Source organism: Mastomys coucha, unplaced genomic scaffold (assembly GCF_008632895.1).
Source record: "Mastomys coucha isolate ucsf_1 unplaced genomic scaffold, UCSF_Mcou_1 pScaffold15, whole genome shotgun sequence".
Classification (NCBI taxonomy): Eukaryota; Metazoa; Chordata; class Mammalia; order Rodentia; family Muridae; genus Mastomys; species Mastomys coucha.
This window is the reverse complement of record NW_022196897.1, coordinates 72,093,266-72,119,772: the sequence shown is the minus strand read 5'-3', so window position 1 is coordinate 72,119,772 and position 26,507 is coordinate 72,093,266. Positions and strand designations below refer to the sequence as shown.

General features: G+C 36.9%; 2 protein-coding genes across 2 annotated transcripts; both read right to left on the bottom strand.

The window, feature by feature from the left end:
- Positions 1-765: 765 nt before the first annotated feature.
- LOC116092056 (olfactory receptor 998-like) lies at positions 766-1,710 on the bottom strand. The gene has a single exon (XM_031373416.1). It carries the CDS (start codon positions 1,708-1,710, stop codon positions 766-768), a length of 945 nt encoding a protein of 314 aa, XP_031229276.1.
- A 9,672-nt stretch (positions 1,711-11,382) lies between these two features.
- LOC116092055 (olfactory receptor 998-like) lies at positions 11,383-12,424 on the bottom strand. The gene has a single exon (XM_031373415.1). The coding sequence runs from the start codon at positions 12,402-12,404 to the stop codon at positions 11,460-11,462; it is 945 nt and encodes a 314-aa protein (XP_031229275.1). The 5' UTR covers positions 12,405-12,424; the 3' UTR covers positions 11,383-11,459.
- Positions 12,425-26,507: the final 14,083 nt, after the last annotated feature.

Genomic DNA, 26,507 nt, shown 5'->3' with positions numbered 1-26,507 from the left:
AAAAAATGAAAAAAAAAAAAAAACAAATGAACCAACTTTTCAAGAACACTTAATAATTCTAAATTCAAGCACCTAAAACAAAACTTCAAGATAATGGGAAGCCCAAGAACTGATGGAGTAGAAGATATAAACATTCTCACATCTGGAGTTGACAATTTCAACATTCTTCTTCTAATAACCATAAAACAAATATTAAAACAGTCACTGTGTCACTACTTGAATAGGAAAATACATCTTCCATCAAGCTGAAGACCTGAGTTAAGTCCCTAGAACATACATTTTGGAAGGCGAAAACCAACTCTGAATACATAAATGCCTAAATAAATAAATAAACAAATAAATAGGTAAATATTGAAATTTTAAATTGAGAATAATATTAAAGACCTATACGTTTCTATCAAAACAAGTTCATATTGCTTTGCTTTCATGAAATTTTTACTCTTTATGTCTAATTAAAAAGTACTGACACAATTAATATGTAGATATTTACCTTTTGTTTCCAAATGTATTTATTATATAAATATGTTAATCAATTAAGTATATTATATTATTGTATAGATAGATAGATAGATAGATAGATATTCTCAGCCCAGCTTCATATAATTTTGCAAGACTGATTGCGTCACAAAGACACAGACAAGCAGTAAAAGATATGTGGTTTCATTTTTTTTTCAAATAACCTATTAATTGGAAGAACCTCTATATGTCTTTTTAAAGCATACATTCAGCACTGACACCTAAAGCATAGCATAATAGGGTTTGGCCTTACCAATCTCTTGAAAAATGTTTCCTTCGTACTTTTCTTCTCAATGCATCTTTCACCTCCTTGTTTCTCAAGCTGTAGATCAGGGGGTTCAGCATGGGAATCATGACAGTATAAAATAGAGAAATAACTTTATTGGTATTCAGTGAAGAATTTGTACTAGGTCGAACATAGATGAAAAACAAAGTTCCATACAGGATAGAGACAGCTGACAAGTGAGAGGAACAAGTAGAGAAGGCTTTTATCCTCCCATGAGTGGTATGGATCTTCAAGATGGCCATCAAAATACAGATGTAGGAGACTGTGATGATCAGACCACTAAGCACACCTATTATTCCATCCAAGACAAAAAGCACTATCTTGTTGATGGAGGAGTCAGCACATGCTAAGGAAAGCATTGGGGAAATATCACAGAAGAAATGGTTGATGGTATTGGGACCACAGAACGGTAAGCAAAATGTCAAGGTTGTATGAGTTGAGATGTTTATAGCAGCCAGAAGATAAGGTCCTATGATAAACTGTGCACAGACCCTCTTGGACATGATTAGAGTATACAGTAAGGGCTTACAGATGGCTGTATACCGATCATATGCCATGGCAGCAAGAAGAAAACATTCAGTTCCCACAAAAAGACCAGCAAACCATAACTGTACAGCACAACCAACAAAGGAGATGGCTTTTTTCTCTGTAAATATATCATACAGCATCCTAGGAGCTACGGAAGAAGAGGAACACATATCTACAAAAGACAAATGGCTAAGAAAAAAGTACATAGGTGTATGGAGCCTGGAGTCCGCCCATATTAGAGTGATCATACCCAAGTTGCCCCCAACTGTAACAAGATAAACAAAGAGGAGCATGATGAAAAGTACAATCTTCTGATAGAGATGATTCGTGAGGCCCAGAAATAGAAACTCGCTCACTGTGGTCTCATTCTTTTCATCCATTGTCAGTTCAGTTCTGCTATGAGGCAAAGTGTGCTCTTTTATTACAAATTATCACCAGAAATTACAAATGAATTTAAAAATTAGGCAGGTTTGTAACAGATAGTAGGACAATATTCTTGTACCTGGCAGTATGTTTAAATTCTGTTTCCTGGTAGTTCTATAAATAGTCTACAAATTTTTGGCAAGTTAGCCTTTATATGCTTAGATTCTGTAACTCCTAAGAACTGTCTAGGCATATGATTTAAATTACATGACATTAATTATACAATAACATTTTAAATGTGTTTTAAGATGAAGTTGTTCATATTCATAAAGGGCCTCCTTAAAAAGAAAAATATATATAAGCCATAAGGTAGATACCACTTAAAGGGGACATGAAAAATCAATAATCTTAGATGCAAAAAGAAATGAAAGGAAAGTTGTATAACTTTAACAAAAGAATATGATAAACATGAGAGTTTCATCCTCTGAGATTATGAGATCTGACATTCAATATTATAGTGGAAACTAAGATTCCACTATATATTTTCATATATTTTGTATAAACTCTCATCATTCCTGAAAAATAAACTATAGTAATAACATATATAAAATAATAAATTATAAATTATAAGTGTTCAAGACAATATTATAAGTGACTCAGTTAAGAAAGTCTAAGCCATTTCAGATTTATATAACAATATGATTACATAGTATGATTTACATTAAAAATTATTTATAAGAATCAATTATGTTCCTTCTTGAATAAACAAAAATGTAGCAACATATAATCCATAATTTTCTAGCTTACTATATAATTTTAAATACTTGATAGTGACATAAACTATTTCTTATAATATCAAGTCTACTAGCATAATGCATTGTGCAGTAACAAACTAATCCCAATTTTTTTAATCCCAATTTTTATTACAATCATTATATGTGGCTGAATGTTTTAGTCATCCATTTACAGCTAAGTATTTTGTGAGCATAAAGGATAATATAATATCCTCCTCTTATATTTTGTTGCAAATCACTAGTTATCTATTTAAGTTTTATTTATGTGTTCATTTAAATGTGATTTTTAAATCTTCTGTGGAGTGAAAATATTTACACCCATCATGTCTAATGTGATCTTACCTTTCCTCTAGAACATATTAATAAAATTACTACAGTAGAGAATTTATATTGTAAATGGTAATGAAAGTTTTACATTTGCATTAACAAGGTGATGTTTTGACACATGCATAAATTGTAGAATGATTGGTTCTATTTAATTATTATATAACATTCCAAAATAACCACATTTTGTTCTCCTTTATGAAGGAAAAATATGAGACACTTAAAATCTCAGTACTGAACATTTGTATTCAAAATATCTTGCATAATTTTTCAAAATCCAGGTAGATCAATTCAGAAAACTCCACACATACCATGATTTAGTCTTATGACAATGTGAACAAAATACTTAAGCCTGAGCCCTTGAGATAATCCACAATGGGAAGTTTCAAAGTACAGATGTATACTAATGTTTCTCTTCCATATTTCAAACACATCCCATACTCCAAACTGTAATGTACTCACTTCTTTATGTATTACCTTTAACAGCTTCAACACCTATGTCCATTTTATGAAAGAAAGAATGACTAAACACCTTGCATGTTAGTAACCCTCTCTTGAGAGATTCTAGGCACTTAGTTAAGAAAATATACTTCCCATTGAGAACATGAAAAGATAATCCCTGATTCACATACTGTACACAATAAGAGAACTCATTCGGGAAGCAAACAATAATTCAGAACCATATCCCCAAAGAATTAAAGCCTCAAAGGCTTACATACACCTGAAGAGGCAAAATTAACATGATTTCAGCATCATTTGGTTATTATTCTATAAATGTGTCTTATCACAGAGAAACAATTTTTTGACAAAATTCTGCATGTATATATGTTATATACACATGTGTTTCTTTCTCCATGAGATCTCTTTATCAAGATATCCCTCTTTTATTTTTTTACTTTTAATTATATTTTACTAGGATATATTGGTTGAACAAAATAGATAAACCCTTAGCCAGACTAACTAGAGGGCACAGAGACAGTATCCTAATTAACAAAATCAGAAATGAAATGGGAGACATAACAACAGAAACTGAGGAAATAAAAAAAATCATCAGATCCTACTACAAAAACCTATACTCAACAAAACTGGAAAACCTAGATGAAATGGACAATTTTCTGGTCAGATACCAGGTACAAAAGTTAAATAAAGATCAGATAAATGATTTAAACAATCCCATATACCCTAAGGAAATAAAAGCTGTCATTAATAGTCTCCCAACCAGAAAAGCCAAAAGTCAGACGAGTTTAGTGAAAAATTCGATCAGACCTTCAAAGAAGACCTAATACCAATACTCCATCAACATTCATTAAACTAGAAACAGAAGGTATACTACCCAATTCGTTCTATGAAGCCACAATTACTCTGGTACACAAACCACACAAAAACCCAAAGAAGTAAGAGAACTTCAGACCAATTTCCTCTATTGATGCACAAATACTCCATAAAATTCTTGCAAACTGAATCCAAGAACATATCAATCATCCATCATGATCAAGTAGGCTTCATCCCAGGGATGCAGGGATGATTAATATACAGAAATCCATCAACATAATCCATTATTTAAACAAACTCAAAAAAACCCACATGATCTTTTCATTAGATGCTGAGAAAGCTTTTGACCAAATCCAAAGCCTTTTCATGATAAAAGTCTTAGAAATGTCAGAAATACAAGGCCCGTACCTAAACATAGTAAAAGCAATATACAGCATATCAGTAGCCAACATCAAACTAAATGGAGAGAAACTTGAAGCAATCCCACTCAAATCAGGGACTAGACAAGGCTGCCCACTCTCTCCCTACCTATTCAATATTGTACTTGAAGTCACAGCCAAAGCAATTAGACTAAAGGTGATCAAAGGGATACGAATCGGAAAGGAAGAAGTCAAATTATCACTCTTTGCTGATGATATGATAGTATACTTAAGTGACTCAAAAATTCCACCAGAGAGCTCCTAAACCTGATAAACAACGTCAGCAAAGTAGCTGGATATAAAATTAACTCAAACAAATCAGTGGCCTTCCTCTACACAAAGGATAAACAGGTTTAGAAAGAAATTAGGGAACCCTTCACAATAGTCACAAATAATATAAAATACCTTCTAAGCAAGCAAAAGATCTGTATAACAAAAACTTCTAGTCTCTGAAGAAAGAAATCAAAGAAGATCTCAGAAGATGGAAAGATCTTCTATGCTCATGGATTGGCAGGATTAATATAGTAAAAATGGCCATCTTGCCAACAAGCAATCTACAAATTCAATGCAATACCCATCAAAATTCCAACTCAATTTTTCACAGAGCTAGAAAGATCAATTTGTAAATTCATCTGGAATAACACCAAACATAGGATAGAGAAAACTATTCTCAAGAATCAAAGAACTTCTGGCAAAATCACCATCACTGACCTTAAGCTGTACTACAGAGCAATTGTGCTATAAAAAATGCATGGCTTTGGTACAGTGACAGGCAGGTATATGAGTGGAATAGAATTGAAGACCCAGAAATGAATCCACACACCTATGGTCACCTGATCTTTGACAAAGGAGCTAAAACCATACAGTGTAGAAAAGACAGCATTTTCAACAAATGGTGCTGACTCAATTGATGGTCAGCATGTAGAAGAATGCAAATTGACCCATTCTTATCTCCTTGTACAAAACTCAAGTCCACGTGGATCAAGGACCTCCACGTAAAACCAGATACAATGAAACTAATAGAAAAGAAAATGGGGAAGAGGCTCAAGCACATGGGCACAGGGGAAATTTTTCTGAACATAACACCAATAGATTATGCTCTAATACCAAGAATTGACAAATGGGAATTCCATAAAATTGGAAAGCTTCTGTAAGGCAAAGAACACTGTCAATAGAACAAAACGACAACCAACAGATTGGGAAAAGATCTTTACCAATCCTATATCTGATAGCGGGCTAATATCCAATATATACAAAAATTTCAAGAAGTTAGACTCCAGAGAACCAAATAAGCCTGTTAAAAATGGGGTACAGAGCAAAACAAAGAATTCTCAACAGAGGAATATCAAATGGCTGATAAGCACCTACAAAAATGTCCAACATCCTTAGTCATCGGGGAAATGCAAATAAAAACAACCCTGAGATTTTACCTCACACCAGTCAGAATGGCTAGGATCAAAAATTCAGGTGATAGCAGATGTTGACAATGTTGTGGAGAAAGAGGAACACTCCTTCATTGTTCGTGGGATTGCAAGCTAGTACAACCACTCTGGAAATCAGTTTGGCACTTCCTCAGAAAATTGGACATAGAACTACTGGAGGACCCAGCAACACTACTTCTGGGCATATACACACAAGATAACTCCAGCATGCAATAAGGACACATGTTCCACTATGTTCATAGCAGAATTATTTATAATAACTAGAAGCTGGAAATAACCCAGATGTCCCTCAGCAGAGGAATGGATATAGAAAATGTGGTATATTTTAAAAATGGAGTATTACTCAGCTATTAAAAACAATGAATTTATGAAATTCTTAGGAAAATAAATGGATCTGGAGAATATCATTCTGAATGAGGTAACACAATCACAAACACACATGGTATGTACTCAATGATAAGTGGATATTAGCCCAGAAACTCAGAATACACAAAGTACAATCCAAAAGCCACAAGAAACCCAAGTAGAAGGAAGACCAAAGTGTGGATACTTCAATCCTTCTTAGAAGTGGGATCAAAATACCCATGGGAGGAGTAGCAGAGAAAAAGTGTGGAGCAGAGACTGAAGGAAGGACAATCCAGAGACTGCCTCACCTGGGAATCCTTCCCATATGCAATCACCAAACCCAGAAACTATTTTGTATGCCAACAAGTACAGGCTGACAGGAGCCTGATATAGCTGTCCCCTAAGAGGCTTTCCCAGTGCCCAACTAATACAGAAGTGGAGGCTCAGAGCCATCCATTAGACTGAGCAGAGGGTCCCTAATAAAAGAGCTCAAGAAAGAACCCAAGGAGCTGAATGAGTTTGCAGCCCCATAGGAGGAACAACAATATAATCTAACCAGTACCCCCAGAGCTCCCAGGCACTAAACCACCAACAAAAGAGTATATATGGTGGGACTCAGGGCTCTAGCTGCATATGTAGCAGAGGATGGCCTAGTCAGTCATTAGTGGGGAGAGAGGTCCTTGGTCCTGTGAAGGCTCTATGCCCCAGTGTAGGGGAGTGCCAGGACCAGGAAGCAGAATAGGGTGGGTTCGTGAGTAGGGGGAGCAGGGAGGGAATAAGGGTTTTTTTTTCAGAGGGGGAAACCAGGAAATGGGAGAATATTTGAAATGCAAATAAAGAAAATATCTAATAAAAAATGCTTTATAAAAAGTTAAAGGATATATTGATTGTTATTTGACTCTAAACATGTCATGAATGTAAGGATTTAATGGTTTCAATGGCTGACTATTATTATATTGTGTGTATAAACAATATTTTCTTATTTGTTTGTTGATCCACACTGACGATGATATGCTAATTGGGTAATTGTTAGTAGTATTGTAATCAAGAGCATGTGCAGATCTTACATCTTAGTTTCATCATGCCCTTTAGATATGTACCCACTATGATATGGATGGATTTTATGTCATTTCTATTTCCATTTTGAACCACTGCCACAATGTTTCTATATTGACTTTATGCCCCAGGCTGACCAGTCTGGTCTGGGCCTCCCTCAGCCCACGGGAGAACAGAGTTCTAGTCAGGTTGACAAGGTGTAGGCGAAGAAATGATGGCAGAGACAACACATGGAAGTGCTGAGTCTGAATGTATTTCTCAAAAATGTCATCAGACTTTTATAGTCATTACAAAAGAGAAATGAAAATCTGGCAGCTCAGCAGTTGAGGTATATCTGAGACCACCTGAAACACACTGGGTCTAAAGCAGCCATCTCTTCTAGACAGGCGCAGCACCACCACCACCGCCCCCCCCGGGGCCCAAGCTCTCTGGGCCCAGGGGGCTGCAGACTGCATGAGGCTCGAAGCTTGAGTCTGAATGAATGAATCTAAGTCTATATCCTAGTCCATCTAAGTTCTTGCACAAAATGAAAACCAGGCTTAAATAGTGTATAGAAAACAGGATGAATGACAAAAGTCACGTAGGCAAGTGATGGTTACATCAAGGTCAGTATGATCAGGCATCCAGGTGTGAAGAGCAGTGGTGCCCTCCCCGCTAGGGCTATTTTGGTATTCCCATGCTAATTCTCTCTGTCTGTTGGAGGGAAGCACCAGGAAGTTCCAATCTAGCAGTTCCTGAAAATGCCATTAAGTGAGGGAAGCCCTTTGATTACTCTCTGGTATGTAAAACAGTCCTGTATTCTGTGGGACTGACCTCAGAATTCTAACTATGTTAACAGTAAGCAATGGTGCCTGACCTCTGTTGCTAACTCTGAGGACATCCTATCTGATAAGGCAGCTTCCTTGTGAGAAATTCCAAGCTAAGGACAGCTTGGTAATAAATTAGGATATATTGGAACATTGTGCTGGCCAGGGAACAACACCCTTTTTTAGCCATTTACAAATCATTTCTTGGGGCACCTTTATGCCTGAATAAGAAGGTGTGTTGACAATTGGAAAGACTAATCTGGAACACATCTGAGTTAGGAGATGTGAAGGATTGACTGAATACCCAGGAGGCACAAACTCCCTTTGAAGTCATAATGCTGCTTGTCTGTTTTCAGGCTTTTAACCCTGATATTGCAGACTTTACTGGAGTACATGAGTAGGTGTGGTAATTTCAATACTTTACCTTTTGGCTGTTTGGTTTATCACAGCCTTGTTGTCATTCAGTGAGACTTTTTTCATCTTTTATTTAATAATCAATGTTAGTTAGTGAGGTGATCTCTTATTGTGGTTTCAATCATGGTTTTTTAACATGTTCAATGATTTTGAGACTTTTTCATAGATAAGTTGGCTAAAAGTACATCTTTTAAAAAGAATCTTAGCGCCAGGCAGTGGTGGTGCATGCCTTTAATTCCAGCAATTGGGAGACAGAGGCAGGCAGATTTCTGAGTTCGAGGCCAGCCTCGTCTACAGAGTGAGTTCCGGGACAGCCAGGGGAAACCATGTCTCAAAAAAACAAAAAAAAAAAACAAAAACAAAAAACAAAAAAAGGTATCTTAGCTAACTTAAAATCAGATAAGGAAGAACAAGCCTTATATCAATGACCAGACAACTTGAAAGAAAAGCCTGAGGAAAAAAGGTGATGAGAAGAATGACAACAAAGAAGCTGAATTCACAGTATCTGTAAGTCTCATATCAAAGATTAGGGAGAAAAAACTAGGCTTGCTGGTGCATGCCTTAATCTTAGAACTAGGGGGGCAGAGGCAGACAGATCTCTATGAGTTCAAGGCCAGCCTCCTCTAATTAGTGAGTCTAAGGACAGCCAGAGCTACACCCTGAGAGGCAGAGTAAGAAGACAAAGAAGAGGAAAAGACAAAGAAGAAGAAGAAGAAGAAGAAGAAGAAGAAGAAGAAGAAGAAGAAGAAGAAGAAGAAGAAGAAGAAGAAGAAGAAGAAGAAGAAGAAGAAGAAGAAGAAGAAGAAGAAGAAGAAGGAGAAGAAGAAGAAGAAGAAGAAGAAGAAGAAGAAGAAGAAGAAGAAGAAGAAGAAGAAGAAGAAGAAGAAGAAGAAGAAGAAGAAGAAGAAAGGAGAAGGAGAAGGAGAAGATGAGGAGGAGGAGGAGGAGGAAGAGGAGGATGAGAAGGAGGAGGAGTAGAAGAAGGAGGAGGAGAAGGAGAGGAGGAAGGAGGAGGAGTAGAAGAAGGAGGAGGAGGAAGGAGGAGGAGGAGTAGAAGAAGGAGGAGGAGGAGAAGGAGAGGAGGAAGGTAAAAAGAAAAAAACAGCTTAGGTCTGTGAAAGATTTGAACACTAAGAAATGGTATCTATGGAAGAGTTAGAGAAGTTTGATAGCTCTGCTGAAAAGTCTTGCTTTACAAAAAACAAACAGTAGACAAAAATAAGCAAATAAACAACTCCCCCCTTTTCTGATAAACTGCAGTCTCCCTTTACCTACAAAGAAAAAAAATGGTCTTACTGAAGTAGACCCTGTAGAGCTGGTGCACAACTTCTAGCTTCCTTCAGATACACTGGACAGAGGAGAATTGTCGTGGGCCACACATTTCATACACTAGCAAAAATGAATGAGGAAAAAGCATCTACCACCACAGAAAAGCAAAAACACTATAAGATATTGATTTTATTTGTTTTCTCCTTCAGAGAGTTACTTAAAACTAGCAAGATCTCAAGTTTCTAATGACTAATAAATGACCACAGCTAAATAATTTTTAAAAATCCATTTTTATATTTTATTTTAAAAAGTAAAAGAAAATAGGCCAGCATAAAACTGGTGGCATATTTGTACTCTTGAAACTAACATATTAGCATGTGGTTCAATGGTAGTATTGTATATACAACTCTCAGTGAACTTATAAGATGCGTATAGATATTTTTGCTCCAATTTTATATTTAGTGTGATACATTCTTAAAGGCCAAAATTGTAGGTGCTGCCAAGATGTGATAGCATAAGTAAGACTTGATAATAGAGTTAAGGATATTTGTTTCTGTGAAGATAGGACCTGTAAAAGTCTGTTAAGAAGATGTTCTTTTGGGGGCTGGAGAGATGGCTCAATGGTTAAGAGCACCGACTGCTCTTCCAAAGGTCCTGAGTTCAAATCCCAGCAACCACATGGTGGCTCACAACCATTCATAATGAGATCTGACTCCCTCTTCTGGAGTGTCCAAAGACAGCTACAGTGTACTTTCATACTATAAATAAATAAATCTTTAAAAAAAAAAAAAAAAGAAGACGTTCTTTCAGAGGTAGAAATAGTTCAAACATTAAAGTGCTTGCTATGCAAACTTAAGGTTCAGATTTTAGATCCCTAGGACCCATCTAAAGACTGCTATGTAGTTCACATCTATAACCTAATTGACTTTACAAAAAGATGTGGAGCACAGCCAGAAAATTTTCTAGAAGCTGGTGGGCTAGCCAGCTCAGTGTGTGGAGGGATCAACAACAAGAGAGTCTGTATCTAACAAGGTAAAATATAAAGGCTGAAAAGTCTTCTGAACTCCACATGTGTACCATGGTATGCATATGCCTACACACACACACACACACATACACTTACACACACACTAGCAAAAGAGAGACAGACAGACAGACAGAGACAGAGAAACAGAGAGATAGACAGACAGGAACAGAGAAGAAAGACGGAGAGAGAGACAAAGACAAAGACAGAATGAAAGGAATATAAAGAGACAGGAACACTCAAAATATTCTTTAAGGTAAATGATATATTGCAGCTCATTACATTCCATTTGAAAGAGAAGTAGCAAATTTTACAGAATCTTATTTTTTGAGGTATTTTGAAAGCCACCTTCAAATTCTTTTTCCAAAACACAATACTATGGGGTACTGGAGAGGTGGCCCAGCAGTTCAGAAAACTCTCTACTCTTCCAGAGAGTCTTGATTCAATTCCCAGCACACAAGTGGTAGTTCTGCCACAAGATTGTGAAATAGTTTGTGATCAGGAAGAACGATCACTCTTTGCAGCCTCTAGTTATCACTCAGTGGTCTTTGCCTTATATTTCGCCCTCATAACATAAATATGTCACAGAGAGAATTCTATCTTAAGCACCTATTGGGAAGTGCTTCTTCTCCAAAGTTCTCCTGAATGCATCTTTCACCTCTTTGTTCCTCAAGCTGTAGATGAGGGGATTCAACATGGGGATCACCACAGTGTAAAATAAGGAGATCACTTTATTAATATTCAAGGAGGAACTGGCATTGGGTCGAACATAGATGAAGAAGAGTGTTCCATAGAGGATAAAGACAGTTGCCAAGTGAGAGGAACAGGTTGAGAAGGCTTTTCGTCTTCCATTGGCTGTCTGAATCTTCAAAATTGCCTTTAAGATACAGACATAGGACACCAGGATGATCAGACCACTGAGCACACCTACTGCTCCAGCCAAGACAAAAAGCACCAACTTATTGATCTGGGTATCAGTACATGCTAGAGACAGCAATGGGGAAATGTCACAGAAAAAGTGGTTGATAATATATGGACCACAGAATGGTAAGCAAAAGGTCAAAGTTGTATGTGTCATTGTACTTATAAGAGCAATGGCATAAGGCCCAATAACCAACAACACACAGAGATGTGGAGACATAATAAGTGTATACAGCAATGGCTTACAGATGGCTGCATACCGATCATATGCCATGGCAGCCAGGAGAAAGCATTCAGTTGCCACAAAGAGACCAAAGAACCACATCTGTGTTGCACAGCCCACGAAAGAGATGGCTCTGTTCCCTGCAAAAATGTCACACAACATCTTGGGAGCTATGGAAGAAGAGGAGCACACATCTACAAAGGACAGGTGGCTAAGAAAAAAGTACATAGGTGTGTGCAGCCTGGGGTCCAACCATATGAGAATTATCATCCCCACATTACCACCAAGGGTGACAAGATAAACAAAGAAAAAGATGATGAAGATGACAATCTTCTGATGGAGATTATCTGTAATGCCAAGGAAGAGAAACTCGGGCATAACAGTCTGATTCTTTTCTTCCATTGGTCATTTGGGATCTGTTAAAAGAATAAGAACTATGACTCACTCAAGTGATTTTGAAATCAGTGGCAGATTGTCCTCAATAGATCTATTATATACACCTGTCAGCAGTGTTGAACATGTATATCCCTATTTATTAGATCTATACACTTGGGCAAAAATCATATTCGGCTTCAGTAACTTATACCTTTGAAATCTTTGTAATCTGAACTCTCTTCCATCAAGAGTTATGTTTCACTTTTGGTCATCCTCTGCAATTCCTATCCCTTCAGGACCTACAATCCTTTCTCCTATTCTTCCATAAGAGTCACCAAACTCCATCCACTGTTGGGCTGTGGGAGTTTGTTTCTGTCTGAATCAACTTCTGGGTCTATCCTCTCAGAAGACAACATGCTTCTGTCTGCAAGCATAACAGACTATCAATAATAGTGTTAGGAACTGGTGCTTGCCCATGGGATGGGTCTCAAGTTGGGCCACTTATTGGTTGGTCATTCCCTCAGTCTCTGCTCCATCCTCCATGCCTGCATTTCCTGTAGACAAGATAATGGGGCTCTCAGAGTCTTAACCACCAACCAAAATATACAGATGCTGTACCTAGGCCTTCCTGTTCATATGTAAATGATGTGCTTGCAGGTTGGCCTTCATGTGAGTCCCAAACAACTGGAATGGAAACAACCTAAAAAGCTGTTGCCTGTATGTGGAATATGTTCTACTAGATGGGCTGCCTTGTCAGGCCTCATGGTGATGCAACTAGCCTCTCAGACATGAAATACCAAGGTAGTGGAGGGATTATCCAGGAGGACCCCACCTCCTCAGGGGGAAACAGAGGGTAAATGAGAGAAAGAATAAATAAATAAATAAATAAATAAATAAATAAATAAATAAATATTTTTAAAGTTATGTTACTACATTTATCTAATACATTTTTTGATTTTAAAATTGTACTTGTACTAAAAATTACTCTAATTTTTCATCTTACTAAGTGGTGGAATAATGAAATCATGTTACATAGTTTGGGAAATAAGTCAGTTTTTGAAGTTCTTGACCTACGAATATGAGTACAGAAATTTGCCCCCTAGAATTCACATTCTAAAAGTTAAACTTAATGGTATGTGCTTATTATCCCAGGTCAGGAGTGACAGAGATAATGGGAATGCCTTGGAATAACTCACCAATTGGTCTTTCCCACTTGGCAAGCCACACCATTGGAAGACCCAGTCTGCAAAATCAAGGTGGACATTACAGAATAGCAGCTGTGGTTTTCTTCTGGCATCCATATGCACATACATAACATGCACATGAATACACACACACACACACACACACACACACATGCACACAATTAATCCTACTTCTGGATATTTTTATTAGGAACACTGTAAATACATCTGGAAGTTAAGCATCCTATATCATATATTAGGAAAATGTTAAATATGGCACCCTATTATTATTAAATAATGACCACTATGAAAATAATGTAAAGGTATAGATCATTTGTATGTTTCAGTCTGCTTCACTTTCTTATTATAAAGAGATATGGGAAGGACAACTACACACTTGGCAAAAAAGGATGGCTATCCTAAAGAATAGTAAAACATATGATTTTCATTTAATAATGATCGTCCAGTAAAAACAGAAAATAAATTAAGTGTATGATTGGAGTGAATTCAATGATGGGTCAAGAAAAAGAATGTAAGATGATATATTGAGAAGAAAATGAAGGGGGTAAAAGCTCCTCACAATCACATTCTTCCAATAAATGTTTGTGCTGTCATTGAAGAGCAGGAGAGATGCCAACTTAGAGATCCTGGGCCTGAAAAATGTTGAGGGCACTATGTCATGGAATTTGTACAAAAATTTTCTTAAAATTAATCTTTATAATATATGACTGTTATATCAAATAAAATCAAATAATAAAATAAATGAAATAGTAACTTTATAATAGTTAATACAGGTAAAACCTTCAAGACTATATTTTTGTGTGACTCATGAATTAATAAATAGTGGTGACTATTCCCATCACCTATATCATTATGGGTGATAAGTTATTGAAAAATATGTGGTTATATAGCAAAGTACACTTTTTTATTAAAATCTTTATTAAAACTCCATTTTAATAAAGACACATTGAGATAAACCTAGAAAATCGACAAACACTGACATATGAAAAGGTATTATCTATCAAATTTTATGGTAAAATCGTTCACATTTCTTTTTTTTTAACTGTTTTTTATTAGATATTTTCTTTATTTACATGTCATATGATATCTTCTTTCCCAGTTTCCCCTCTGAAAAAAAAGAAATAAAATAAAAATAAACAACAACAACAACAACAACAACAAAAACGTTCCCTTCCCCTCCCCCTGCTCACCAACCTACCCTTTCCCACTTCCTGGCCATGGCTTTAGAAAATGCAGTTTGTCATTTGACTATTAATATATACGAAGTTTAAGTGATAGCTTAAATGATGATCCGTATGATTTATCACTATTTAATGGCATTATTATGTTGATGTTGTATGGGTGTACTTTCAGCAATTAGACAGACAGCTCCAGATTTTTCTTGAGTATTGACTGTTATAGAAATGTCCTACATTTGCTTTGTCTGCTCTCAAGTCACTAAATATATAGATGTGTTAAGACAAAGTATAATATTGATTGCTACAAGTTCATAAACATATCAGTTATTAATAACTTCAGTATAAGTTATTTGGAGTCACTCCTAAAGTGGAGAAAAGGATTACCACAGCATTTTCATATCTAACATTTTCTTACTTTAAAAGTTTTTCAGACAACCTGTTCTCCCTCTTTTTGAAATATTTATGTAAGTTTCCAATTAAAAAATAAAGTTATATATATTTCTAATGTTAGAAAATCATGCTTCAAAGACACATATTCTACAAACATGAAGCTAAGCTAACTAACATGTATCATTTTTCATACAACTTGCAGATTAAGTTATGGGCATTTAAAAATCACTCAATCATTTTCAAGAATATAGTATATTATTGCTCCCAACATCCCTATGTCATGTTTACAATTTAACACCAGACAAATGGTTTAAAAATCACATAGAACAATTGTGAATTCTGATAATTCTGAGTAAAATAATACAAATCTTAGGGGTGGGAGGCTATGTCCCCCCATTTCACACCATTATTGTTTCTTCACTCATCAAAACTTCCTATTGTCCACAAAACCCAGGGTACTCACTTCTTTATGAATATCCTTTCTGCATCTGTGTTAGTAGTTTTAAAGGGAATGGTCATTTTCTAGAAGATAGATCTGACTTTCTTCATGATGATAATCATTCTGAAGCAATGAGTTTATAAATGGTTGGGGAAGAAGAACCTCCTACCCTGACACATCTAAGAATGAAACCCTGAATTTAACATTGGTTCATATACTGCACAGACTAAGGGACCTTCTCCTAGGAGCACACAATAATTCAGAGGCAGGTCCCGAAGGAACTTAACCCTCAAGGGTTTACACCTGAACGAATAAGCTTGAAATGATCTTTATAGCATTTTGGCCAAGAATTATTTTCTAACTGTATCTCATTCCAACATTTGTGTGAGTGTGTGTGTGTGTGTGTGTGTGTGTGTGTGTGTGTGTGTGTGTGAACATGTGTGTATGTTTCTGATCCTTATCATCATCTTTCTTCCATCAGAAGAGTAATGTCCCAGCAGGACTGGGAAAAAGACATTTCTGCCTCCCTTCTGAAATCATTTCATTTAAGCATGAACCCTAATCTCTGGATTATTCTTTTTCGTAATTGTCATGTTAAGTAAGTCAAGAATGTCTGTGTCATATTCCTTTGTTCTCCAAAGTAAAAGCAACAATCTCTGGTTGACATAGATACTTGACATGTGTGCTCAGAACTTCCTAATTGATAGTTGTTTATCATTATTATGGACCTGGAACATACTGGAGCAGATTATAACCAGACATAAATATGAAAAAACAGATCTTAGAATTTGGTTATCTCTAGGTTTAAAAAATTACAACAGCTGTTGAGCTGCAAAAAAAATCTAGAGCTGTTGTAATTTTTTTCAAAAATGAAGTTATCAAGAAAAGTAAGAAGGTTTTGATAAACTGAAGAAGAAATAAAACCCATGAATAGATTAAGAGCAACAGAAAAACAAGAAAAAATTGCCCATTAAAAAGAAGGTATAAGGCTGGCTGACACAGATTACCAACCTTAGTCACCATTGCCCTTGAAATTCTTATTGTTTGTCCCAACAGGAGATCTAATACAACGTCCCAAAATATTTCATTAGCAGCTTATTTTGTGGATATAGTATTGATTTTTTATTTGTAGTGTATTTATTTACGGTATTCATTTATAGTATTATAGGAAGCAGTAAATTTGAATACAACTATATTAACTTTAGACTAAGCATATTTTGAGCCAATGAAAACAATAACACAAAAGAAGATAACTCTATACTTATAATAGAACTAAACTATCATAAAAATGTTGCTCTCCTAAATATTTAGGAAATTGAGGAAAACAGATCCTCAAAATATTGTAGTAGAAACTTTAAGGAGAAACAAATGCATTCACAATTGGAATGGGAGATTTCAATAGAATTCTCTCAATAATTCACATAACAATTTGTTTTAAATATCAAGGAGTATAAAGAACTTATGCAATAATATATACATAAACATTGACAGAGCATTTAAACCAAGAGTACTAGTGTGTCCAGTTATTAAATACACTTCATGTAATCATCAAGAGAGACTATATTTTTGACTTATTACCCCCTTTGTTGGAAATATACTCTTCTCTCATACAACATATCCTGATTGCAGCTTTCTTTTCTTCTACACATCACCTCCTCCACCTTCCCTGACATCTTGATCCACTTCCACTTTGTGTCTCTTCGGAAAACCAAAGGCTTCTAAGAGATATTGAAAAATCTTTGTTTAGATCTGTTCCCCATTTTAGTTGTATTATTTGGGTTTTTAATACAAATATTCTTGGATTCTTAATATATTTTAGACATTAGTACTCTATAAGATGGGGACTTAAAAATCAACTTATCATGTAAATTAATAAAAGATTTTTTCTCAGTCTGTAATCTGCTTCCTTGCCTGAATAACAGTGCCCTTTGCCATACATAGTCTTTTCAATTTCATGAGGTCCCATTTATTAATTGCTAATCTTAGTACTTGAGCTCTTGTTCTATTGCAGAAAGTCATCTCCTGTGCCAAAGAGTTCAAGGCTCTTCACTATTTTCTCTTCTATCAAGTTCAGTGTCTCTGGTTTTATATTGAGATCTTTGAAATACTTGGATTTGAGTTTTGTGCACAGTAATAAATATGGATCTATTTGCATTCTTCTACATGCAGATGGCCAGTTTGACAAAACCATTTGTTAAAGATGCTGTCTTTTTTTTCCAATGTGTATTTCTGAATTTTTTATCAGAAATCAGGTGCCTAAAGTTATGGAGATTTGTGTCTGGGTCTTCAATTTGATTACATTGATCAACATGTCTTTTTATGCCAATACCATGCATTTTTATTAATTTAACTCTATAGTATTTGAAGTCGAATAGGATCAAACTTCCAGCAGTTCTTTTATTTTGAAAGATATTGTTTTAGCTTTTCTAGGTTTTTCTTTTTTTTTTTCATATGAAGCTGTGAATTGTTTTTTTCAAATGTGTGAAGAATTGTGTTGGAATTTTGATGAGGATTGCATGAAATCTGCTTTTGGTAGAATGGCTGTATTTAATATGTTAACCCTACAAACCTATGAGCATAGGAGATCTCTCCATCTTCTGATATCATCTTTCAATTTCTTTCCTCAAAGACTTGAAGTTCTGTTTTAATCATACAAGTCTTTCATTTGCTTGGTTAGAGTTATCCCCAAGATACTTTATATTATTTGAGGCTATCATTAAAGACAATGTGTGTCTGATTTATTTCTGAGACCATATAGGAGTACAATGGATTTCATGAAGCAATTTTGTATCTAGCTACTGAAATGTTTACCACCTACAGAAGTTTTCTGTTAGAATTTATAAAGTAACATATGTTTACTATCAAATGTTTTCCTAATAAAAATACTTTGAGCTCTTCCTATTTGTAAATATAACTTTTATTTCCCCTGATGATGGGATGGGATAAGATCTATACCCAAGATCTGTGAATACATTAATTGAGCTAAGCCCAGATCATTTCCATCTCTAACTATTCCTAGGACTAGGCCTGGAAGCTTTGTCCTTTATTCAATTTAATCTTGCATCTTAATTCTGCTAACTGAGGCCTAGAATGTTTCAGCCTCTGAGACTTACTGCTGAATATGCTCACCCTTTCTAGTTCTTTCTGAAATCTGGCTATCTGCTTCAATTCAGCTGTTTCTGGCTCAACCTCATCTCTAAGCTGACTGATTAAATCTGGTTTTCCTTATCTTCTCACTGAATTGCTCTTCTTGACCTCAAACTAACTCTGGCAGTCTTTTCTAATCTTCTGGCTCATTCTTTTCTCTGGCTCATTCTGTCTACATCTACGACCTATCTCTGTAGAATTGTCATGGTTAAAACTGCCTTCTCTCTCTTCTCTATTCTGCTCCATCAAGTTGACTTTCTTTCTGTGCTGTTCTCTCATGAGAGTTGGGCATACCCTATCTCTGACTTATTCTGTCAAATCTTCCACTGATTCTTCATTTTATCTGTCCTCAACTAGACATCACTTTCAAACATGGCTGCTTCTTCTACAAACTAACCTTACCTACATTGTTTGGGATCCCAAAACAAATGGACTGGAAACTGCCCCTGTATCTCTTGCCTGACTGTGGATCCAGATCCTCTAGCTGAATTGCCTTGTCTGGTCTCAGTGGGAGAGGATTCTTCCAGTACTGCAGGGACTTGATTTGCCAGGGTGGGATGACACCAGGAGATCCCCTTTTTAGAGAAGAGGTAGGAAAATTGTAGATGGAGATATAAAATAGAAAACAGGTGGGATAGGAGAATTGATATTGGGATGCAAACAAATAATAAATAAATTATTTATTCAATGGATTAATTAATTTAATTTAATAATTCATTATTTTTCAAAGGTATGTATTAATGGAGTATATGTATTTCAGCCAGAGAGATGGAAGGTTCTGTGTTCCATCCAGAACACACAGACCTAGAAAATCTTTGGGTGTGATCCCTAGCCAGAGCAACCATGCTACTATATTCAAATATCTCTTTAGCCCATCACCCTTCTGCTCTGCACCTCTACATGTACCCAAAGCAGATCCACATGCCCACTCCCTGACCCCACAGCCTGGTCTGGCTCCCAGGAGCACTGCTCTAACCAGGGACACAGGAAGCCTGCTCTATTCAGAGACTGCACTCTCTGACTCCCAAAAGAACTGATCTGACCCAGGACACAAAGCTCTACTTGCTTCCAAGGAGGCCTGCTCCAATATGAGACACCCAGGCTAGTTAACATCAGAGACAGCCAGATAGCAAAAGGCAAGTACAAGGATATAATAAACAGAAGCCAAAGCAATTTGGCAGCAACCAAAGCAGTTCTACCACAACAAGCCCTGAATAGTCTAACACACCTGAAGAGCAAGATGCTGACCATAAATTCCATCTCATGAAAATGATAGAGGCCTTTAAAGGGCATATAAAAATTCCCTTAACAAAATACAGAAAAAAAAATCAAACAGGTACAAGCCCTTAAAGAGGAAACAAATAAATCCCTTAAAGAAATGCAGGAAAATACAAACAGGTAAAGGAATTGAACAAAATGGTCTAAAACATAAAAATGGAAAGAAAGCCATACATAAATCACAAATAGAGGCAACTTTTGAGATGAAAAATTTAGGAAAGAGAAGAGAAACTACAGACACAACCATCACCAAGAAAAAGTGAAAGAGATGGAAGAGAGAATCTTGGGCATAGAAAATACAATATATTGATACATCAGTCAAAGACAATATCAAGTGAAAAATGTTCTGAACTTAAACATCCAGGAAATATTGGAACACAATGAAAACAACAAATCTAAGAATAATGAGAATAGAAGATGGTAAAGATTACAACTACAAAGGGGAAAAAAATCATAGAAGAAAACTTCTCAGACTACAGAACACCCAATAGATTGTACCAGAAAAGAAAATCCTCCTGCCACATAATAATCAAAGCACTAAATGTACAGAACAAAGAACGAATATTAAAAGCTCTAAGGGGAAAAGACCAAATAATAAATGAAGGCAAACATATCAAAATTACATCTGACTTCTCAATAGAGAAGCTAAAACACAAAAGATCTTTGACAGATGTTTTTCAGACCTTAAGAGACCAAAGATGCCATCCCAGACTACTATACCCAGCAAAACTCTCAGCCATTGTAGATTGAGATACCAAGATATTCCATAATAAACCAAATATCAACAGTATCTCTCCACTAATCCAGCCCTACAGAAGATACTAGAAAACTCCTACAAAAAGGAATGTAACTGTGCCCAAAAAAGCACACACACACACACACACACACACACAAACACACACACACACAAAATCTCATAACAAACTCAAAAGAAAAGACTCACACACACACACACACACACACACACACACACACACTCACATACACACTAATGTGCACATAATAATACCAACAACAAAATAACAAGAACTAATAATCATTGGTCATTAATATCTCTTAACATCAATGGATACAATTTCCCAGTCAAAATACACAGGCTAATTGACTGGAAGTTTTCCAATCAAACAGTTCTAAGAAACAAGGAGTAGCCAATTTAATATCCAATAAAAAAAGACTTTCAACCAAGAGTTATCAAATGAAATCCTCATCAAAGGAAAAATTCACCAAGATGAAGTCACAGTTCTGAACATCCATGTCCCAAATGCAAGGTCACCCACATTTGTAAAAGAAACTTTATAAAAGCTCAAAACACAACAATCCTGAACCATAAAAGAACTTTGGGTGAAATCACCATCACTGACTACAAAACAATACTGATTAAAAATACATAGTATTGGTACAGAAACAGACACATTCATCAATGGAATCATATTGGAGATTCAGAAAAAAACCCACGTACCTATGGGCACTTGATCTTTGACACAAAATAAGTAAAAATAACAGAAATATTAAAAAGTCATAAAAACACAGTGGAAAAAGGAGATCATCTTTAACAAATGATGCTAGTATCACTGGTGATCTGCATGTAGAAAAATGCAAATGATCCACATTTATGACTCGGTAGAAAGCTCAAATCCAAGTGGATCAAGGACCTCAACAGAAAGCCAGATATACTGAATCTAATAGAAGAGAAAGTTGGGAAAAGCCTCGAACACATTGGCACAGGGAAAATTTTCCTGAACAGAACACCAATGCCTCAGGCTCTAATATCAACAATGGGTAAATAGGACCTCATGAAACTGAAAATCTTCTGTAAGCAGAGGACACTCTCAATAGGACAAAACTGCACTTTAGATTAGGAAAAGTTCTTAACTAACTCTATATCTCACAGGGCTAAAATCCAAAAAACCAAATAACCCAATTTTAAAAATGTGGTACAGAGCTAAACAGAAAATTCTCAATAGAGGAATCTCAACTAGCTGAGAAGCACTTGAAGAAATGTTCAACATCATAGCCATCGGGGAAAGGCAAATCAAACAACCCTGAGATATCACCTCACAACAATCAGAATGGCCAAGATAAAAACTCAAGGAACAGCACATTCTGGTGAGGATGTAAAGAAAGGAGAACACTGCTCCATTGCTGGTTGGATTGCAAACTGGTACAACTGCTCTAGAAATCAGTCTTGCAGCTCCTCAGAAAACTGAAAATAGTTCTACCTGAAGACCCAGCAAGCTATACTGCTTCTTGGCATATATTCAAAAGATGCTCCACAATATCACAAGGACATATGCGCCAATTGATCATAACAGCCTTATTCTTAATAGCCAGAAACTGGAAGCATCTCAGATATCCATCAACCAATAAATGGATACAGAAAATATACATTAACACAATGAAATACTAGTCAGCTATTATAAACAAGGACATCATGAATGTTGCAAGCAAATGGAAGGAACAAGGTTACCCTGAGTGAGGTAACCCAGATCAAAAAGGACATGCATGATATGTACTCACCAATAAATAGATATTAGCCAAAAAGTACAGAATACCTGTATATACCTCACAGACCCTAAGAAGTTAAATAAGAAGGAAGGCCCAAGTGAGGATGTTTCAATTCCACTTAGAAGGAGGAATAAAACAGTCGTGGGAGGTAGAGGGTAGGAAAGGTGGGAGATGTGAGGAGGAAGTAGAAAAGGGGGCAGGATCTAGTATGTGGGAGACAAGACAAAAGTCCAAAAATACAGGAGAATGAATGGAAATATGCGGCTTCTGTGGTAGGGAGCATGGTGGGAACCTGTAGAAAATCCCAGAGTCCTTGGAAAGAGGAAGCTCCCAGGACTCAGTGTGGGTGACCTTAGCCAAAATGCCCAACAGTGGAGATATGGATGCTGGTGAGACCACCTCCAGTAGTTTTTTATTTTATTTTATTTTTGGTTTTGTTTGTTTGTTTGTTTGTTTCTTGAGACAGGGTTTCTTTGTATAGCCCTGGCTGTCCTTGAACTCACTCTGTAGACCAGACTGGACTTAAACTCAGAAATCTGCCTGCCTCTGCCTCCCAAGTGCTAGGATTAAAGACGTGGGCCACCACTTCCGGGCCATTTACATGTCTTTTAATTTGAATATTCTCTCTGCCTTTAGATAATTTGGATAAGAGTTTGTTTAGGAACTAAAAACAAATATTAAATATACTCTCTGATACAATTGATGGGAAGGAAATATTTCTCAAATCATTTCACACCAAAGTTAGTATGATAAATACCAAAACCACAAATGGATCCTTTAGAAAATCTACACACTAGTATACTTCATAGTGGTAACCAAAATGACCCTATGCTAAATTTTAGCAAACTAGTGCGATGGAGAGACTAAACAATTAAGAGAGATTTTTGGCTTTTGCAAAAGACCTAAATAGATTTCCAGAAGTGATATGGGAGCTCACAACCATCTGTAACTCCACTTTCGGAAGATCCAATGCCTTCTTCTGGATTTTATGGACATTGAACACACATGATACACATATAAACATTGCTGCTGGCCGGCCAGTCTGGGCCTCCTTCAACCCATGGAGGAACAGGGTCCTAGTCAGATCGACAAGATGTAGGCAAAGAAATGATGGCAAACACAACACATGGAAGTGCAGGATCTGAATGTATTTCTCAAAAATGGCATCAGACTTTTACAGTCATTACAAAAGAGAAAAGAAAAATCTGGCAGCTCAGCGGTTGAGGTACCTCTGAGGCCACCTGAAGCACACTGGGTCTAAAGCAGCCACCTCTTCTGGAAAGGTGCTGCACTCCCTGGGTCTGAGTGCTCTGGGCCCGGGGGCGGGGGTAGTGGGGGGAGAAGGCTTCTGACCGCATGAAGCTCAAAGCTCGAATGCTCTGTCTCAAATGCTCGAATCTCAAATCTGAATGTGTCCAAAGTGAAAACTAGGCTTATATAGTATACAGAAAACAGGGTGAATGACAAAAGTCATGTACACAGGTGAAGACCACATCAAGGTCAGTAAGATCAGACAGCAAGACAGAAGTCACGTAGGCAAGTGACAGTCACATCAAGGTCAGTAAGATCAGACATCCAGGTGCAAAGCAGAAGAGCAGTGATGCCCTTCCCACTGGGGCTATCTTGGCAGTCCCAAGCTAATTCTCTGGGTCTGTCAGAGGCAAGCACCAGGAAGTCCTGAAGCACCAGCAGTCCCTGAGAATGCCCTTAGGTGAGGGAAGCTCTCATTAAAGGAAAGGCCCTCCAGAGACTGCCCCACCTAGGAATCCATCCCATCTGCAGACACCAAACCCAGACACTATTTCTGATGCCTAGAAGCATTTGATGATAGGCGCCTGGTATTGTTGTACACTGAAAGGCTCTGCCAGAAGCTGACCAATACAAATGTGGATGCGTGCAGCCAACTTTGGAGTGAGCATGCAGACCCCAATTACTTTCTGGTATGTAAAACAATTCTGTCTTCTGTGGGACTGCTCTGAGAATTCTAACTATGTTTACAAGTTAGCAATAGTGCCTGACCTCTATTGCTAACTCTGAGGACACCCTGTCTGATAAGGCATCTTCCTTGTGAGAAATTCCAAGCTAACAACAGCTTGGTAATAAATTAGGATATATTGGAATGCTGTGCTGGCCAGGAAACAATGTTTAATCTTAGTTTTAACTATTTACGAATCATTTCTTGGGGCACCTTTTTGCCTGAATAAGAAGGCATGTTGAGTATTGGAAAGACTAATTGGGAACATGTCTGAGTTAGGAGATGCCAGAGACTGACTGAATACCCAGGAGGCAAACTCCCTTCGAAGCTGTATGCCTCTGTTCCGTGTTCAGGCCTTCAAGCCTGACACTGCAGACTTTACTGGAGTAGGTGATTGGGCATGACAAAACATGCAGGCAAATACACATACAATAAAAATAAATTATACGAAAGCTTTAGCAAACTGAATCCAATAATATAATTATATAGTGTATGTATGTTCTAGAAAGGTGAGTTTTATATAATATTTAAATTTTCACAGTAGCTCACCATTAATTAAAAGGAATATAACTATTTCTGAAGATCCAATATGAAAGCATTTCAAGGTTTCAAACATCCATCTCTAATAAAAATGTTAATTAAAATAAGAGTAGACAGAAAATCTCTCCACCTGATACAGGCAATTTAGAAAAAAAAAATTACAACTACCACTCTCCCCTACACTGAAGACTGTATGATTCAATAACTTACATGGCACATTCTGGTAACAGGAGAGCTAGTCCACAGGGAAAGAAAATTCAAGTGAGGTCTAGTTATGGTCTCAGGAACCTGTTTCTGGCACTTTGCAATAGGGACTTACCTTACACTTCTAGGAAGTGAGTCAAGGCTACAGCCATAGGCTGTACATATTGAGGGTCTCTTGAGTAACCCTAACCAAAAGCTCAAGAGAGGGGTTCTCATGTCTGGTGTTGGTGCTTTTGGCTAAGTCTTTGGCTTTTGAGGGAGCACCGTCAGGGAAAATGAGAAAAGTTTATTCAAATATTTACTTATATTTATACACTGAATTACATGTATGATTAATTCCCAATTCTGGTAAACAGTACTGTGATTCCTTGTTGTTATTTTAACTCACTCCTCCCTTTTTCTGTACTTACATCTTTCCCTCTTCTCAAAGGAGCTCTTTGTTACCCATTTCTCCTATCAGATCATTTGTACCCTGAAACTCCTCCTTTAGTCACCTTCCATCTTCTACTGCATTTACCCTATTCTACCTACTTAAAGAACCACCAGTTTCTTCCTTTGAGGTTGCAAAGCCTTTCAGCTCCTTCAGTGCTTCACCTAACTCCTCCTTTGGGGTCTGCGTGCTCACTCCAATAGTTGGCTGCAGGCATCCACATTTGTATTGGTCAGCTTCTGGCAGAGCCTTTCAGAGTACAACAATACCAGGCTCCTATCATCAAATGCTTCTAGGCATCAGAAATAGTGTCTGGGTTTGGTGTCTGCAAATGGGAGGGATTCCTAGGTGGGGCAGTTTCTGGAGGGCCTTTCCTTTAGTCTCTGCTCCATTTTTTGACCCTGCATTTCCATTTGACAGGACCAACTCTGGGTTAATAATTTAGAGATGGGGGGTGTGCCCATCCCTTAACCAGGGGCTGTGCCTATCCAGTAGATATGGTCTCTAGAGGTTCTATCTCCCCTTCGTTGGGTATTTCAGCTAATGTCATCCCTGTTAGGTTCTGGGAATCTCTTGGGTCTCTGGCATCTGGGACTTTCTAGTTAATACTCCCAATTCCCCATCCCCCATTGCTACATACCTCCATTCAAATTCCTGGCCCTCAGTATTTCTTTCATTCTCCTCCAACATCTATCCTGCTTCCCTTTTCTTTTTCCTTCTCCTTCCTTTATCCCTTCCAGATCCCTCCCTCACTCTACCTCCTAAGATTATTTTCTACCCTCTTCTGTGTAGGACTGAAGCATCCACATTTTGGTCTTCCTTCTTCTTGGGTTTCATAT

Coding starts and splice junctions, on each gene's coding strand:
- LOC116092056 (XM_031373416.1), bottom strand. CDS start 1,710: ATGGATGAAAAGAATGAGACCACAGTGAGCGAGTTTCTATTTCTGGGC.
- LOC116092055 (XM_031373415.1), bottom strand. CDS start 12,404: ATGGAAGAAAAGAATCAGACTGTTATGCCCGAGTTTCTCTTCCTTGGC.